A 19,411-nucleotide genomic window follows, 5' to 3' on the forward strand; every position below is an offset into this window, starting at 1 on the left:
CTCGCCTGCTTTCTCTCTTTCTCTAAAACAAATAAATCTTAAAAAGAAAAAAGAATTTAGGATTCATGGCTTCATTAATGATCTGCTGGTAATTCCAGGTCTTTTCCTTGGCTTCAGAACTGTACATCCAGAGGTCTAATGGACATCTTTACTTGATGGTTGTACTAGGCTGCAGGTGATAGAAATCCACTTCAGTGTGGCTTCAGGCTAAAAAGAGAGAAACACAGCCTCACAAAAACCAAAGCTCAGGTGCATAGGTCAAACTGGTCTTAGGGATGAGTGGAAGCAGAGATTCATGTCTTCTAGACTTCCTCCTCTCTCTTGTCTGTGCTTGTCAGCATTATTATCTCAGAACAGTCATCTACATGAAGTTTGGAATTTACTTGGCAAAGGCCTTTCTTAAAGTCAACAGCTTGGCAGCCACGAAGAAAGGATAGGTTCACTCTTTGCCCAGCTCCACATAGAAAATAGCCTGACATGGATTCTGAATGACTCAGTTGGTTAGCTACCGGTGAGATATAAAAAATTATTTTTACTGACACTGATTCTGGTGATGGTGGTGGCAGGAATCTAATGTCTTAATTCACAAAATGAAGCCAAAATTAGACCCTGTCCATCTTTCATGTTCAATTTCAACTTCATTGGAGAAGCTGCTAGTTTTATTGATGGTTATTGATGAGTTACAGCTGCTTAATTGTCTAAGAAGAGTTGATTGCTCTACCAGTTACTTCCTGGGTTGTCTTTGAGAATAGAGGTTCAGGTGAGGAAACCTGTATGAAAATGATCAGTATTTCTTCTTGGAATTTCAGACTTTTGTATGGCTATCATACTGTTCTAGTTAGTGATTTAAAAAAAATAAACTTATTAGAATAATTCAGAGTTTTATAGTCATAAAGTAGGATACTCTATGAAGGCAGGGATTTCTTATTTCACTGCCATATTCCTGATACCTGACAAAGTGTTCAGAAAATTCTGTTGAATATCAGTGTATTAAAATTTTAATTTTTTTTAATGCTTTTTGGGGAAATAATTTTAATTTTGTCACAGATTTAAAAAATCATCTAAGGCTAAGTAAAATAACTTGTTTTCTTCTATTTTTCTTCCTTTTAGACTACCTGTTAGACGCCCTGAGTCAAGACAACAATTTTTATACCTTCCTGGTGGTTGAGAAACGAGTATCTGTAGAACGAGAAGCAAAGAAAGGAAAACAGATTGACTTTCTTCATTAAATCGACTGTATAAGATACTTGACTTTCAGGAACAAAAATACAGAGAAGTAATAAAATTATTATTTTTTTTTGGCATCATTGGACATTCAGCATATCAGAGGAGCTTGCTTTTGAAGCTTCCCGAGCTAAGATTTGAAAACTTCACTGGTGCTCATTTATACCGTGGACTATAAGCATGAGTGAATTCTGGTTGTGTTTCAACTGCTGTATTGCAGAACAGCCTCAGCCTGTAAGTATGAAGTAATATGTGTACGGATTGGGTGGGGTGCTTGTTAAACACACCGCTGGTTCTCAAGTTGGGAGTCAGGACCCTAGCAGATCTCAGGAGTGTCAGAAAGGAGTTCATGGAACTCTGAACATCCGGTTAAAAAAAAAAAAAAACTTTTTTGAGTAAATACTGAGTGTCAAGAACTGTGCCTGGCTGAGGAGGTTGTCTCCTCTACCAAGTAGATGGCTTCTAGAGGAACAGTGAGGGGTTGACACCCCGACTTGAGGTAAAACAGTGGAGTCAGCCTTGAAAGTCAGTGGGTAGAAGATGTGGCAGCCAGACTGCTCACATCCTTCTTGACTTACCACTTCTTTTTCCTCTCAGCAAGCATCTGAGGTAGATACCATTACCCTTATTGTTCAGCTGGAATAGATAGAGTTTTTGCTCCAAGTTCTATAGGTAGTAATCGGTCTTAGGTAACATTTGGTGCGTGCCCTACCTTTGTGCTTCTAACTGGTGCACTCACATTGTTGCCTCTTCCCAAATCTTGCCCACCAAGTCAATTTTTTGTTCATCTTTTAAGATGCCCAGATCAAATGTCACTTCTGTATAATCGTCAGCTTTTTCCTGACTTAGTCATTACCTCATGTGTATTCCCACTGGCTCATTACTTTATTTTTCTATTATAGCCTAGAACTTCTTTATGGTAAATAACTTCTACAGTCTCTCCACCACATTTTTAGTTCTTTAGGGGCTCTGACCAGATTTACTTTGTATTTTCAGGATCAAATCTATTATCTTGGAGCATGCAGCTTTACGTGCCAGTTGGTTAGCTGGCTGGCTGGCCCAATGAGTGAATTTATACTGTTTCATTTACATTTGTAAGAACATAAATGGAAGAATGAGGTGTAATCTTGAAGTCTTCTCAGATCTTTTTTGAGCCTTTTCCTGGGCATGTGCAGTCACTTTGTAATTTTCCTCAAGTATGCAGTGTTTTTTTGAACGTACTAGTCTTTCATGTTTGGCTCCCAGAAGGGGAAAAAGTGAGAAATGAAGAGCACTGGAGGGAGAGGAGAAAGGATGCTGGCTTTTAAATCCCCTACAAGTGACCGAACTAGAGGGGGAAGTGCAAAGACTGCCCACCTCCTTTGCTCCTTGATGATGAGAAGCACAGATAATTGAAGGAGGGGTTCATTTTTGCCCATCCTGGCTCTATAAGATGTGTGTAAGCTGCTGTAGGAAACAGCTAGGAGTTGGGGATGGGTAGCTGCTACGGTAGTAAGAGCTGAAATTGACTGAAATTAAATGTAGTTTATCTTCCCCTGGAGGTTGCAAACCTTCAACAGACTCCAGAGTTCTAAAATAGTTCTATCAGACAGATTCTGCCAATGCATTTGTTGTGGTGGGATGCAGAATCCTTGTGCTACTTACTTTGCCATTTCCCCTTTTACAACTTTTATAATTTTGTTTTTTACATTTGGCTCTTTGGTCCATGAAATAGGGAAGATTGTTCTGTGTGGTGTGAGGTAGGGGTCTGTTCTTTCATGCTAATCAGCTACCTACAGTTTATTAAATAATCTTTTTATTAGTGATTTGGAATGTCACTTTTACTGTATGCCATGTTTTCCTCTATTGAAGGGTCCATTCCTGAAGTCTTTTATTTTTTTCATGCATGTGTTTACACTGGTGCCTCCAGCATACTGTTTCAATTGCTGTAGTTACTAAGTAAATTTTTGCTATATCATAGAGGAAATCTCTTTCATAGATCTTTTTTCAACTGTATTGGTAATGTCTTGTTTTGTGAGCTGGTTTGTTCTTCCGTGGTCCCTTATCAGATTTTTCTCTTTATCTTTTTTCTTTATATGAAGTATTTCATAATGCGTATTTTTAATACTATAGGTGTTTACGATTGCATTGTATGTAGAGTGTAATTGAGATTTGATGTCTTCAGAATTCTGAACAATCCCTTTGAGAAACATGGCATATGTTTTCATTTATATAGTTTTTTTCATATTCTTTTAGTAAAGCTCAAAAATTTCATCATTAAAATTATGCACATTTCTTATTAGATTGGTTCTAAATATTTTAGGTTTTTTCCTTACTGTTGTGAATCAAATTCTGTTCTTCAATTACCTTTCCTAATAAAATTTTATTAGTATATAGGAAATTAATATTTATCCACTAATCTTTTAACCAGACATCTTACTGAACAGTTTATATTTTCAAAATACCTTTGTATGGTGACAGGTTATTTTTTTTAGTCTTTTTCTGATGAGTGAATGTCTTATCCTGGTATCTTATGCATTGACTAAGATCTCCAGCATAATGTTGAATAGTGCCAGTGATGTGTGAGAAAGGGAGAAAGGAAATGGGAAAGGTTCTGATTAAAGCATAATATGAGTTTATACTTTAGTGAATGTGTGTTTACCTGTACATTTAAGTTATCGTGTGTAATTTGTTATCAATGATACTACCAAGGATTAAATTTTCACCAGTTTTTAAATTAGGGAATTTTTAAATTCTATTGCCATATTGTTTTAGTATGCCTTGTAATATTTTGTTAAAAGACGTATGGTAACACTGAGTAAAGGAACTAAGGTAAACAGGCCTTTAGCATGAGGTTTTATGTTTATCTGTCTCAGTGTTGGGCCATGTTTACTGAAGCTGTAGGTGTCAGGAGGATAAAATTTCCGCTGGTGTCCTTGTTTTTGTGCCTTGTTTTCTTTGGGTTTACTTGGAGACTTCTTAAATAAGGTCTGAAATGTCTCCTCCTTTCAGTTCTGTTCTCTTCTATAGAAGCATATTGATGTGTTGATAAGGTGTGGGGGGAGAAGCATTATGTACTGTTGTGGTTAGGTTTCAGTTTTCTAGTGAGCCTAAGCCCCCGGGCTGTTACTTCCGGAAGTGCTTTTTAGTGTTTTGTTTTGAACTCCCTGGTTGAAGCAAAAACCTTAGAAGGGACTAGAATTGGGTATTTCTCTTTCTCTATATGGAAGGCTAGGCTGGCTGGCGATTGGATATTTCCCTTCCCTGGAGTTGGTTAGTTTATGGTAAAACCCCAGCCCATTAGCTCTGGTAAAAGAGTGTGTCTTGAGGGTTGGCTTTTTTTGTTTTGTTTTGTTTTTTTTAAAGATTTTATTTATTTGTTAGAGCACAAGCAGGGAGAGTGTCAGGAGAGGGAGAAGTAGGGTCCCTGCCCGGAAGGGAGCCCGAGGCGGGGCTCGATCCCAGGACCATGGGATGGTGACCTGAGCTGAAGGCAGACACTTAACTGACTGAGCCACCCAGGCGCCCCAAGGGTGGCTTTGTTGAGAAGAACAGAATACCCTTCCTTACTGAAGAATGTCTGTTTTTCCTTTTTCTTTGCCAAAGCACAAGGAGGTGTTACTCTGATCTTCATTTGAGAATATGGTGGAGTTCTTGGAGGTAAAACTAAGACTGGGCCCCCCTGCGGTTTTTAACTCTCAAACTCCTATACATTCCTCTTCTACTAGTTCATCAGATACAGTTTACATTTTCCTACACTGGTCCTGGATACCTGGAAGTTTCTCATCTTGGGTTTCTGCTCCGATAAGTTGTGATTTTCTTTATCTGTCTGGTTTTGGGAGCAGTGGTTCTCTCTGTGATCTCAGTTCTCTAATGGATCTGAGAAGAGTTGGTGGTTTTCAGTTAGTTCAGCTTTTTTCTTGTGTGTGGATGTTCCCATGAAACTACAAAGTCCTTATGTGCCACACCGGAAACCAGAAGTCAGTATTGTATTGTATTTTATTTTTTTTTAAAGATCGATTGCTTTATTTTAGAGAAAGCACATGAGAGAGCACGCGCGCGCGTGTGTATATGTGTGTGTGTGTGTGTGTGAGAGAGAGAGAGAGAGAGAGAGAGAGAGAGCAGGGGAGGGGCAGAGGGAAAGGGAGATAGAATCCCAGGCAGACTCCCCGCTGAGCACAGAGCCCAACACAGGGCTCCATCTCACAACCCTGAGATTATGACCTGAGCCAAAACTAAGAGTCAGATGTTCAACCAACTGAGCCACCCGGGTGCCCCAATATTGCTGCATTTTTTAAGATTGATTTTTTTCATTGCCAGTATTCATAATGTATATAATAAAGTGAGTCCTGGTGCAGTATGGGATGTAGGTATAGTCACCAATAGCTAAAATAGGAAAACATAGATTAGGAGTGTAAACAACAGGAGCAGAAGGCCTGGAATTACAAATATGAGACTTTAGAAATACATTTTCTGCTGCACAAAGGATTCACAATTGGAGTTTTTTGTATACATATGTCAGTATTGTGTTATTGTTCAATAATACATAATTGTGTGAAATACTCCATAAGAATTCAATGGGCTGTGATTTTTTTTATTCTTTTTGGCCTGCTGAGAAAAATAACACAAAACTTAACAGGGCCATGTGGTTATTATAGTACAGGAATAGCTTGCTTACTGGCATCAGAAAAACATTTTAAGGGTGCACTAATAATTTTATGTATGTTTACAGTTTACAAAAACAGATCCTTGCAGTTCTATGAGACAGTATCAGGAGTGCCTTTTTTGAAAGCTGCTTGGTCATCTCTAAAGTTTTCTGAAGTATTTACTGAAATGAAAGTGCTGCACGCCAACTCTCCCACTCGTTCTTTGCCACCCCTGCTCTTGCACATTCCATGTATGAAGAAGAAACAACCCAATATGGGAAGAAAACAGAATGCATTTTTCTGTGTAGTGGCATAAGAATCATACTTTTTCTTCCTACTCCTTCAATTTAGCACAGCACAGTACAAAGTATAATAGAGTCCCAATTTTTTTGAGCCTTGGCAATCCAAACTTTTCAAGTTAACTGTAGTTTATAAATGCTGTAGTTGCTGTTGTTAATTATAGCTCAAGTTATAAATTTAAAAGTGGGTGGTTGCTGCCTTGCGATTTAATTTTTTTTAAAACTGAAAAGATCTGTCAGTTCTTTATAGGTTTGTAGTGATTCTTTGCCTACTTATTGTTGTACATTGGAGTACTGGTGGACTTTTATTAAAGTATAATTGGTATACCAAAAACTACAAATAATTATACAATCTGATGAATTTGGACATGCTTGTGTTACCATCACCACAATCAAGGTAATAAACTTATAATGTAGCCTCAAAAACAATGAATATCAATTACATCCTTCCCCTACTTTTCATTTCATGGTATTTTGTAATGCTCTTTGTCTCTGAAATGTGTTACTTTAATTAGACACATACACACAGTCACCATATGTTCGTGCATATACTGATGCTCCAGGATTTCTACAGTGAGCTAGGTACTGATGAAATGACAGCGAGTCAAGCAGACATTGTTTCTGCCGTCATGGCTTTCACTCTAGTGGAGGAGAAACTTAGTGAATAAATAAGTGTATGTGATGTCAGGTGATGATAAGTGGTCTGTGGAAAAGAAAAGCAGGGAATGAAGATGGAGAAGGAGAAATAGGGGTGTTAAGGGTGTTCAGGGAAGGCCTCTCTGGTGAAGTGATACTTACGGAAGGATGTAAGGGAATAAGGCACAGGATACTCAGAGGAGCATTTAGTCAGACTAGAGAGTACAGTGCAAGGGCTCTGGACGTGCAGTTTGTGTGCGAGAGAGAGGAGCATCTGAGAAAGCCGAGTGGCTGTGAGCCCCGGGGTCGGTGCTGGGAGAGAAGTTCAGAGAAGTTGCTAAGGGCCTGCTCATGGGTGGCCTTTCAGGCCATGAAAAGACTTTATGGTATCTGTTCTTTATGAAATGGGAAATCATTGAATGGTTTTGAGCAAAAAACCAAGTAGAACATACTCTTTTTCCAATGGTTTGAATGTTACTCTAAGCTCAGACTGAGAGTTAGCCCTGACTGACCAGACTGTTACTCTGGGCCAGTGAGTTTCTTCCATAATGCACACACAGCCATTGATTCTTGATCAACCTATAGAGTGTTCTGCAGTAAGGCCTTTTATTCCCTTCGTGGCTTTTCTTTCTGCCATTTTTGTTGTTATTCTGATGTAGTTTTAACCTATAGTTTGTGTGTGATGATGATGCTGGACTGGCCACAACAAAACAGCATCGTCCTCCGTGTTTTCAAGTGTTTGAGGTTTCCTCAAGGGGAATGGTTGAGGAATTGGAAGGAGGATGGCATGCGTCACTAGATGTTTAGGAATTGAAAGAAGACCGTAGACATCCTGACAAGCATCCAAGCCATCACTGCAGCCTGAGAGGATGAACCAACAATTCTGTGGAAAGCCGCTAGAGGAAACTAGCTGAGGGCACTGTATGATTTCAGGTTATTTATATAAAGTAGAGGAGCCCAAGTGGGGTGCATCTCCATAGGTACTGTGTTCTAATGACCTCAGATGGCACATTTGTTTAGAGCCTCTCTTTTCACGAAGCATATTCCATATGCCACATACGTGGTATGAGTATGGTAAAAATGTTATCTTCGGGGTGCCTGGGTGGCTCAGTCGTTAAGCGTCTGCCTTCGGCTCAGGTCATGGTCCCAGGGTCCTGGGATCAAGCCCTGCATCGGGCTCCCTGCTCATTGAGGAGCCTGCTTCTCCCTCTCCCACTCCCGCTGCTTGTGTTACCTCTCTCACTGTGTCTCTCTCTGTCAAATAAATAAGTAAAATCTTTAAAAAAAAAAAAAAAGTTATTTTCATTCCTTTTTCTGAAAACAAAAATGTACGTGCTCCTGATTTGTTTAATTTCATGTAAAATTAACCACAATAATCTCAAAACACTTAATAGTTGAATTTACTTAATAAAAAGGAAATTATCCTTATCGGTTGAGAAATGAAAACTATCCCTACTTTTTAGAAAGGTATTGCAGAGGACTGGTTAAATGTTTCCATTATAAACTAAATCTAGAAATTCCTGAGACTGTTTTATGCCCTAAAACTGCCTCAGGAGTGGCCACCATGTTTCCTCATAGTCAGCTGCTTTGGGGTGTGGTGGTTTGTATTCCCTGTGTACTTAATATCCTGAGAAGAAAGCTGAATTTGTGTATATGTGCTTAAAGACAAATTAGAAAGGCTCTTTTTTTTCTTTAAATTTTTTATTGTTATGTTAATCACCATACATTACATCATTAGTTTTTGATGTAGTGTTCCACGATTCATTATTTGCATATAACACCCAGTGCTCCCTGCAGAACGTGCCCTCTTTAATACCCATCACCGGGCTAACCCATCCTCCCACCCCCCTCCCCTCTAGAACCCTCAGTTTGTTTTTCAGAGTCCATCATCTCTCATGGTTCGACTCCCCCTCCAATTCCCCCCCTTCATTCCCTCCCCCCCTCCTTTCTCCTTTTTTTTTTCCTTAACATATATTGCATTATTTGTTTCAGAAGTACAGATCTGTGATTCAACAGTCTTGCACAAATCACAGCGCTCACCATAGCACATACCCTCCCCAATGTCTATCACCCAGCCACCCCACCCCTCCACCCCCCCACCACTCCAGCAACGCTCAGTTTGTTTCCTGAGATTAAGAATTCCTCATATCAGTGAGGTCATATGATACATGTCTTTCTCTGATTGACTTATTTCACTCAGCATAACACCCTCCAGTTCCATCCACGTCGTTGCAAATGGCAAGATCTCATTCCTTTGGCTGGCTGCATAATATTCCATTGTGTATATATACACCACATCTTCTTTATCCATTCATCTGTCGATGGACATCTTGTCTCTTTCCACAGTTTGGCTATTGTGGACATTGCTGCTATAAACATCGGGGTGCACGTACCCCTTTGGATCCCTACATTTGTAAAATTAGAAAGGCTCTTGACATGAGGGTAGAGTGGAAGGTTTTTGCCTTTAACCAATTAGGAAGCACTGGTCAGTTAGTGTCCCTAGCATTTCATGTGCGTTCAAGTTTGGGGTTGAGTGGGGGAAGGTAGTAGAAAGCCATTTAATTTCAGAGGTTACAATGCTTTTAGAAGTTTGTAAATGTTAGACATTTTTGCTTAATGCTTTTCTTAAATTGATCTTTGTTCAGTTTAGATTGGAGTTTTTTACTCTGTTCCTCAAAGTCAACAAGCCATTTCTTAGCAAGCCATTGATAATTGCTGCCATCTTTAGTTACTTAAAAAGGGATGACAGTGGGGTGCGCATGGGTGGCTTATTTTGTTAAGCTTCTGACTCTTGATTTTGGTTCCGGTCATGATCTCAGCGTCCTGGGATTGAGCCCCATGTCGGGCTCCCCACCTAGCGGGGAGTCTACTTATTTCCTTCTCCCTCTGGCCCTCCCCCTGCTTGCGTGCACTGTCTCTCTCTTTCTCTCTCTCAAATAAATACATCTTTAAAAAAGAGGGGAGAACAACAGCAAAAATAATCAGTATTAAACGTAGACAGTAGGTTATGAATTCCATGTACCCGTCTCTCAGCTTTAACAATTTCATTTATGTGGTCTTGTTCATCTCATTCCATCCACTTTTGCCTCTCCTTTATTATTTCGAACACCAGTCCCAAGCATTATATAATTTTATCCATAGATATGTCAGTATTTATTCCTGTAAATGACTGTTATTTAATATAGCCACCTTATTCTTACACCAAAAATTAATCATTTAAATGTTTGTTTTACATCTAAACATATAATAATTGTGAAACAAAAATATTAGGAAGAAAATATTACCTAAATTAAGAAATGAGTCATTGCCACCACCCTAGAAGCCTCCTAATGTACTTTCCAAATATACCCCTGCTCCAACACTTGGAGGCAACACTATCCTCGTTCTTAGAGTAATCACGTACTTGATGTGTTTTATTATTTTACAATCTATGTATGTATCCCTGAACAGTGTAATTTAGTTTACCTGTTCTAACTTGAATGGAGTTCTGTAATCTTTTTGTTTTCTGTAATCTTTTGTGTTTTGTTTTGTGTTTCTGTAATCTTTTGTGTTTTCTTCTTTAATTCAATATTAACTTTATAAGATTGGTCCATATTCATCCAGGTAGCTAAACTTCATTTTTCTTGCAAATTTTCTTGTATGACTACACCATAGTACATTTATCCAGTATAGTCCTTTTGAAAACCTGAGTTGTTAGCAGTAATGCTTTTGTGCGTTTCTGTGAGTGTGTTGTCTAGTGAACACATGCTTGAGTTTCTTTAGGGTGTATACGTAGGAGTGGAATCGGTGGCTTTGAAGTCTAAGGGCAGTCCTTTTTACCATGCCAGACCAAATTGTTCTAATTTGGTATTGTCATTTTACATTTCCACCAGCATTTTGAGTGTAGCATTGTTCCATATCCTCACGAACACATGGTATTGACAGACTTTTATGTTTTTATCAGTCTGGGAGAAAAGTAATGGCATCTCTTTGAAGTTTTAACCTTGTGTTATCTTGCATTTTAATATAAGGGAGCGAAAAGTAACCTTTTTTCGTCAACTTTACCGTTGTGAGCTTCAGGATTATACAGAAATCAGAGATTTCTTGAAATATAATTCTCTAGTTTAGCTCTTCAAACTTTTGTTCATCAGCATATTCTACTTTCATTTTAGGATAAGATCACTTCTGTAAGAGTACAGAAAGACACATTTAGATGGGGGCGCCTGGTGGCTCAGTCGGTTAAGCATCTGCCTCCAGCTCACGTCATGATCCTAGGATTCTGGGATTGAGCCCCACCACAGGCTCCCTCCTCAGCTAGGAGCCTGTCTCCATCCCCCCTCGCCCCCCGCCCCCCTGCCCACCTGTGCTCTCTCTCACTCATGCACTCTTGCTATCTCAAATAAATCTTTAAAAGAGACACATTTAGATAAATTGAAGCACATTAAGCTAAGACATCCTGTAGCAGTTTTCATTTTTGTAATTAGTTTCAAGTATGGATAAGTATTAATTCAGTGCTTTCTATTTTGTCTTTTAGTGTTGTAGAAATACTTGTAGTCAGTAGCCACCAAGCATCCATGTCAACCTATATATCAAATATTAGTAGAGCTTAATTTTTTTAAGTTTATTTATTTATTGTTATCTCTATACCTAATGTGGGGCTTGAACTCACGACCCTGAGACCGAGAGTTGCACACTTCTCTGACTGAGCCAGCCAGGCGCCCCAGTAGAGCTTAATTCTAAAAAAGGGGGAATGAAAATCAAAGTTCTTTTATTTTCCTCTTACTTCCCAGCAGATCATTTTGAGTACCCCTCAGTGAGCATATCCCAGGGTATAATACAGACGGGTCAGATCGTGGGGCTCTGGCGCTCAAAAACAAGATTGTATCATCTTCTTGTGATTAAAAATACTGCTAAAAGGAAAAGGAAAGGGAACTCGGGAAGAATTTTTTGGGTGAACCAGGAGGGGAAAAAGCCCATTGTGGCCAAATAATTAAAAAGTATGTATGTATATAACAAATAAGCCCCAACTTAATTTTTTTTCTGTCTGCTGGTTAGAAAATCCATATCCTCATGTTCCTATAGAAAGCCTTCCTCATCTAGGAGGTCATGTTAAGTACTGTGAGCTTGTATTAACTGGCTGCTTATATGAAGACTGAAACATTTCTTTAACGGTCTGTTGTTTGCAAGTCATCTGACCACATCTGGGATATCGTTAAGTTGTTTAGAAAACACTGTCTTCAATTATAAGTTGTGTCCTTTGTGTAAATAGTGTGAAAGTCTGCATCATATCATAAGGTGAGTTCTTTTTTAAAAAAAGATGATTATTTGAGAGAGAGCATAAACAGGGGGGAGGAGCAGAGGAAGAGGGAGAAGCAGACTTCCTGCTGAGCTGGGAGCCCCGACTTGGGGCTCCATCCTAAGACGCCTAGATCATGACCTGAGCCTAAGGGAGATGCTTACCTGATTGAGTCACCCAGGTGCCCCGAGGTGGTGAATTCTTTTTTTTTTTTTTTTAATTATTTATTTATTTATTTGACAGAGAGAGAGACACAGCGAGAGAGGGAACACAAGCAGGGGGAGTGGGAGAGGGAGAAGCAGGCTTCCCGCGGAGCAGGGAGCCCGATGCGGGGCTTTGATCCCAGGACCCTGGGACCATGACCTGAGCCGAAGGCAGACGCCCAACGACTGAGCCACCCAGGCGCCCCCGAGGTGGTGAATTCTTAAAATGGCTAAAATAAAGGCCCTTCTAAAATATCAGCAGCATAAGTTCTGATTTACTGAATCTTGGGTTTTATAAACCTAGAAACAGCAAGAATGAAGAAGATTAAGTCTTAATATGTCTAGAGTTAGTGTGGATTGGGTTCTCATTCTCACATTGTTTTGGTATAATATACAAACAGGAAAGAAAGTAATAATACTGTTAAGGAACACAAATTTTATTATCTTAGTGGTTAAAAAAAATGAGTATACTAGGCAGGTAACAAACTATTCATTAATTGTCCATTGACAGATGAATGGATAAAGAAGATGTGTGTATATACACAATGGAATATTATGCAGCCATCAAAAAATGAAATCTTGCCATTTGCAATGACGTGGATGGAACTAGAGGGTATTATGCTAAGTGAAATAAGTCAATCAGTGAAAGACAATTATCCTATGATCTCACTGATATGTGGAATTTGAGAAACAAGACAGAGGATCATAGGGGAAGGGAGGGAAAAATGAAAAGACAAAACCAGAGAGGGAGACAAACCAAGACACTCTTTTAATCTCAGGAAACAAACTGAGGGTTGCTGGAGTGGTGGGCGGTGGGAGGGATGGGGTGGCTGGGTGAAGGACACTGGGGAGAGTATGTGCTATGGTGAGCGCTGTGAATTGTGCAAGACTGTTGAATCACAGATCTGTACCCCTGAAACAAATAATACATTATATATTAATAAAAAAAGTCAAAGTATTCATTATTGTAGAAAAATGAAGTGTTTATACAAATTTTATGTAATCTATGACTAAGGAGAAATTAGAATTTAAATTATGGAACCTAATGCTATAAGTGGTATTGTACTAATTATCTGGGACAGATACTTATGATGTTTATAGTATATTGAACAGTTTTAGAAGCACTTCTTAAGAATATGTTCATCACTGAGGTAAACACACAGAAAAAACCATTTTGTTTCTTTTTTTTTTTTTTTAAAGATTTTATTATTTGACAGAGAGACACACAGCGAGAGAGGGAACACAAGCAGGGGGAGTGGGAGAGGGAGAAGCAGGCTTCCCGCCGAGCAGGGAGCCCAATGTGGGGCTCGATCCCGGGACCCGGGGACCATGACCTGAGCCGAAGGCAGACACTTAACGACTGAGCCACCCAGGCGCCCCAAAACCATTCTGTTTCTTATCCTTCTCTACTTTAAACATGTTTGTAGGGTGCCTGGGTGGCTCAATTGGTTAAGTGTCTACCTTCAGCTCAGGTCATGATCCTGGGGTCCTGGGATCAAGCCCCGCATTGGGCTTTCTGCTCAGCGGGGAATCTGCTTCTCACTCTGCCTCTGTGCACAATCTCTCTCACTTTCTCTCAAGTAAATAAACAAAAATCTTTAAACAAAAACTTGTTTCTAATGGGTAGAAAATATTACAGATAAGTTTTATTAGCAGCTACCATATGCAAGACAGATTGTAAGATCTCAGCTGTATCTCCTTTAAGTTCCAAGTACACTAAAGGTTGGTTTGGTCCCTTACCATCTTTGTACATAGTAAAAAATTCTTCGGATTTTTTAGATAAGGCTTTTCTGGTGCTTACTTTTCTGGTTCTATTTGCTTTTGTACATTGAACTAACTTTTAGTTCTTTGGAAAGCTAATTTTTTGCTTAAATTCCGCTGTTTTAGAAGGTAAGACATTACTTGTTTTATATGTGATTTGTTTTCTGTTTTCATTTGTGAACTGAAAATAATTTTCATACAGACATCTAGTCAGATGCTTGTGTATGCTCACATGCAGATTTGGAAACTCTGTTAACTAGTAAAGTAAGTTGAGACTGATGAGTTAATGGTGGAGCCTTTGCATCTTAAGATTGGTTTTCTTTTTGGTGTGTGTTTCCATAACTTATATCCAAATGGAAATGAATACATATATTGGGTATAAAATTGAAGTATGAACGTATGCAAATATACATCAGTAGTTTTAATAAGTTAACATGAAACCAGAAGTTTCAGCATTTTCAAAAGCTTTCCTTACCACCAAATGTTAATTATTATCTACCATTTTTATAGACCTTCTTATTTCAAATACTTTCACATATATTAATGATATACGTGTCTGTCATTTTCATTCCTTCTTTGCGTTTTTCCTTCTTTCCCTCTTTGGTTTTGATTTTGGTTTTGTTTGTTATTACAGTGTGTCTACTTGGGTAATTTCCTCACTGGGATCTTAACATACACAAATACTTCTGCACGTACTCGTATGCAGATATATTCAAAAGGCATTAAAATACTGGAAAAAATATTAGCTGAGTGAGTTCTGTATATAGATTAAGTAAACAGAACTGTTTATTAAACACAGAAAAGCTATTACTGCGTACTATTTTCTTGCCCACTTTAAGAATGGATAAAATTAGTAAGGAACATAAGAGAAATGTGCTTTCAGTAGTGGTCAGCTATGGGAAATTGATCTCATTTTTAGGAACCCCAAAGTTAAGGGTAGTTATGAAAAATCAAACTCCTCCCCCCCGCCCTTTTCTTCATATGATAACCTGGTTTTCTGTGGCGTTTAGAGTTGTTCAGATAAGGGTTTGAATTCCAGTGCCAATACTTATTTACTGTTTGACCTTGAGGAGATTAACATTTGCAAATAGGAATAATGATAGGAAAAACAGGAATGATAATCCCTACTCCTAGGATTGAATATATTAAAGTAGATAATAGGTTAAGTGTATCAAGTAAGATATAAAGTGCTTAGTGTAGTGCCTAGCTTAGACTGTTCTTACTATGAATGTTGAGTTGATAAATTGCGATTTCCTCTCATTTAAAAACATTTTTTTCTTTTTCTTGTTTTTATGTCCATTGATTATTTCTAAGTACATTGTATTTGAAATGAAGAGAATCTTCCAAGTTTGAAGAGTTCGTCTCTTGCCACAAGGATTTTGGTCTGGTTTGCAGTTACCAGGAAGAGAGATCCAGTTGTCTAACATAAGAGAGAATGTTGGACTTCCCCACACACACTTCCCCCATTTCTTTTATCCTGAAACCCACTTTACATTAAAGGAGTTTTAAAAACAAACAGGTATGAAAAGATAAAACTCACAAAGAGAAAGAGAATAAAGAGATAACCATGGATGAGAGATAATAAAAAGTGGTTGACAGAGTAGGAATTGGCTGAATGGCAGCCACAATCTAATTGACAAGAAGCAGCCTAGCATTTTTAAACCATGTTGCTCTTTAGAATTCCTTCAAGAATAAATTACCAAAGTAACAGTACAGGAACATTTTCCTGAACTGAAACAACATCAACAACAAATTTTTTGGTTGAAGGCCTATTGAATGAAAAAACCCATAACCTTTAGTGAGATTTCAGACTATATAGGCTAGCCATTTAGCTATTTAACCAGTTGTACTGTAAGGTATTTATGGATGGTGTTGGAACAATTAATGGGTTTCACAGAAGGTGAAGCAGAGAAAAAGCAATTCAACATTGACAGTACCAAGAAATTAATTAAAGAACACTGCTTGGCTCACATGTGAACCATAGTTACAAAAAGTTAATATAAACATTTGATCTTTCTCTGTTTCACAGAGTGTGTGGGAGGAATTACAGGATTTTCTCTGAAACTAAGATGTTTATTTTAGAGCAACTATCCTTACAGGAGAAGAAAAGACTCCTGGACAAGATTCTGAGATGTGCTTTAGTAGGAGCTGTGAAACCTCATGTAGTAATACGACCTCCCTAGGAACATGAATTTCCTGCTGCTGCAGTAGCAGATTGTCTATCACGCAATAAGTAGATGAAAACAACACAAATTTATTATGTATGCTTAGAGGCTGGAAGTCCAATTCAGGTCTCACTGTACTAAAATCAGTGTAAGCCGTCTTATTACATCACATGTTCTTTGTGTGATATCCAAGGTGTTTTGCCAGTCGAAAGTTAGCTATGTTATGCATGCCTACACACATGCTTGCATATGCTGTGTACAGAAACAGTTTCAGGTGGATCCGTGGTGGCAGGGATCTCTAGTGTTGTAAAGGCTTTTATACTCAAAAGCACTGAAAAATCTGTCATTAGTACTTAGAAAACTGATTTCAGATTACTTTTTAAACCTATTTTGTGCTTCAGTTTTTCATACTCGCAATGTGTCATTTTAATCCAGATATTAACTTTAAATAGAAGGAGAAAAAGTACTCCCCATGTTCACTTCAGGTTTCTCACTGAGAGATGAGAACAGCTAGTTCTTTCAGTTTTGCTTTTAGCAATTTCGCCCTTGGAAGGTCACTATAAACTTGCTTAGAGATTCCTTTTAAAAACAAATTTTGGGGCCTCCTGCAAACTTCTCATCTGTTACCAACTGCAGCATTTATAATGAAAGGGGGAAAGGTTAGTTACCTACTAAACTCTAAAGGGCAAAATAAAGAGGTCTCTACTTAGGATTGGATTTTCAGTAACCCACCATTTGTAAATACTTCCAGCATGGAATATCCTGCCTTTCTGTACTTTGAGATAATCCCTTGCTTGTAGCTCTGGTTGGGTGATCTGTGGTGTGGTTCTCATCTTTTATTGAAATGGCTCCTTAATATAAGTCCTTCGACCTGAGGGCTACTGCTGGCATTCCAGTGAGTGCACCAAGATCTAGAAGCCGGAGGAACAGAATTACCATTTATTGTCCCCAGAGTAGAAGATACAGTATAAGTTGGTATACTGAAAAGTCTTAACTGTTTTTAGAAGTTTTGACCTAACTATGAGAATATGGAATTTAAAGTAGGCTACTAGATATTGAAGTCTCTGCAGTATCTCACCCCTGGTTTTTCTTCACTTTGTCCCTTAACCTGTTGGAGGTTTTGGGTTATGATCTTAGAAACCAGACTTCCACAGGTGGTTCTATCAGCTACATTACCAGTCACGGGAAAGCTGGATCTGGCTTCTTAAACTTCTGTATCCAGGGCCTGGGGCACTGGTAGGACTCCCCTCTGTCGCATTCTTGATTCTTGGCATGTTGGCATCTTACTTTCTGACTGGAGGTCAGTGTTTTTCTTCATAGGAAACATGGTTGCCCTCAACTTCAGGTTCATCATCTCAGTTTAACAACCATGAGGAACAAAGGGCTTCTGCCTGCGTTAGTCCTTCCCAGTGAAGGATTCTGGTGCAGTTTGTGTCATATGCACACCCTTGCGATCAGGGCTGTGGACTGTTGTCGTTGGCAGCCTATCAAAATCATATGGTTGGGTTTGGGAAGAGGTGATTTCCCGAAAGGAAAGGAGACTGGTGTTTCCAGAACAAAAAGTATGCAGAAAGAAATGGCATGTGTCCGCTACAAAGATTGATGTCTATTTATGCACAAGGATAACTCTCACTTGGTCAGTTTGGATATCTGTTACTCATTATGGTAAACATGTTAAAAAGCTGCCTCAAATCCTTTAAGAACAATAAAGAAATTGTTGTAGGTCTGGAATACCCTAAGCTACTGTATGAAAACAAGAAGTTACCCAAATCAATAAAATAGGAGCTAAAGATATGGAATTGTAAAAAACCACTCTTTATCTTTTGGTAAATGATAGCTTTACTGTCAGAAACTTGTATCTCTTTACCAAATACTGGAATAAACTTGAAGAATATTTCACATTGACAGAATAACAGAAGTGAAGAAGTAAAAGAAGGCTAAAGACATAATGCTAGTTATATATCTTTGGCAGGGTTTTAGCAAAGCTAGGGTCTGGTAAGCCCTTTTGAATTTTGTGCCATATTAAATGCGCTATCAAAGATAATGAATAAAAGGTAGAGGCTTTCTGTATTATCTTACATGGTTTATTCACATGGTTTTCACCCCCCTTCCCCTTAAATTTGTAAGCGTTGTGTCATTTTGAGCAATGTATTGAAATTCATTAGATACATGTTGATTAATTAACAGGTAATAAAATCTTGTGATGAATCATATATTTTTATATATTTTAAGTCATGATAACAGTGCCTTTTTTTCCAAGGTTGCTTTTTTATGTCTAATGATTATCGCAAAAACTTTTCTTGCTCTAATGTTTTCCTTACTATTAATAGAGTATAACATACTATCATTTACAGACTACCTTCAGAGTTGTTCTGACTCATCAGTAAAAGGGCTCATGGAAACAGATGGGAGATAGTAGATTGGGTAGGTCAAATCATCAGTGATACCTGTAAATAGGTATATAAGAGCTCTGTATAATCATCCTGGTATGCTTATGATTTATCAGATCATTATTCAGATAAAACCATGACTCACACTTGAAGTGTGTTGTAGAAAACTTGATTAAGGTCCAGAGGTAAGGAATGAAAATGGTTAGAGGTAATTCTTACAAGAGAACATGGAGCCGACTATTTCCAGTCTATGAGGTAGGAGTGGCTCTTTTCTTCCCCTACAATTTTGAGATACATAACATTGACATATAACATTATATTCGTTTAAGGTATACAGTGTAATGGATTTGATGTACGTATACAGTTGACCCTTGAACAGTTCAGAGGTAGAGGCTGATCCCCCACACAATCGAAAATCCATGTATAACTTTTGACTCCCTTAAAACTTAACTGCTAATAGTCTACTGTTGATCAGAAGCCTGATAACATAAACAGTTAACACATACTTTGTATGTTATATGTATTATATACTGTATCTTTATAATAAAGTAAGAGAAAATATTATTAAGAAAATCTTTAGGAAGAGAAAATACATTGATAGTACCATACTGTATTTATCAGACAATATCCATGTATAAGTGGACCTGCACAGTTGAAACCTCCTGTTAATCAAGGGTCAGCTGTATTGGAAAGTGATTACCATAATAAGTACAGCTAATATCCATCAGCTCACATTAGCTACAAATGTTTGTTTATGATAATTTTTAATATCTACTGTTTTAGCAACATTCAGATACACAATACAGTATCATTAACTGCTGTACACTAGATCA

At 38.2% G+C, this 19,411-nt stretch overlaps 1 protein-coding gene across 6 annotated transcripts in view; it reads left to right on the plus strand.

Annotated features, from left to right (window-relative positions):
- Positions 1-19,411, plus strand: part of CDC42SE2 (CDC42 small effector 2) — a 114,595-nt gene that overhangs the window by 75,694 nt on the left and 19,490 nt on the right. For all 6 annotated transcript variants that reach the window (XM_025860768.2, XM_025860766.2, XM_025860767.2 and 3 more), the window contains one exon: positions 1,111-1,458. In XM_025860768.2, coding sequence (XP_025716553.1) covers positions 1,405-1,458 — 54 coding nt within the window. In that variant the 5' untranslated portion in view covers positions 1,111-1,404. The remainder of the gene's footprint in view (positions 1-1,110; positions 1,459-19,411) is intronic.

The sequence above is a fragment of the Callorhinus ursinus genome, unplaced genomic scaffold (genome assembly GCF_003265705.2).
Source record: "Callorhinus ursinus isolate GAN/ISIS: 27379988/994484 unplaced genomic scaffold, GSC_fseal_2.0 scaffold30, whole genome shotgun sequence".
NCBI classification, from domain to species: domain Eukaryota; kingdom Metazoa; phylum Chordata; class Mammalia; order Carnivora; family Otariidae; genus Callorhinus; species Callorhinus ursinus.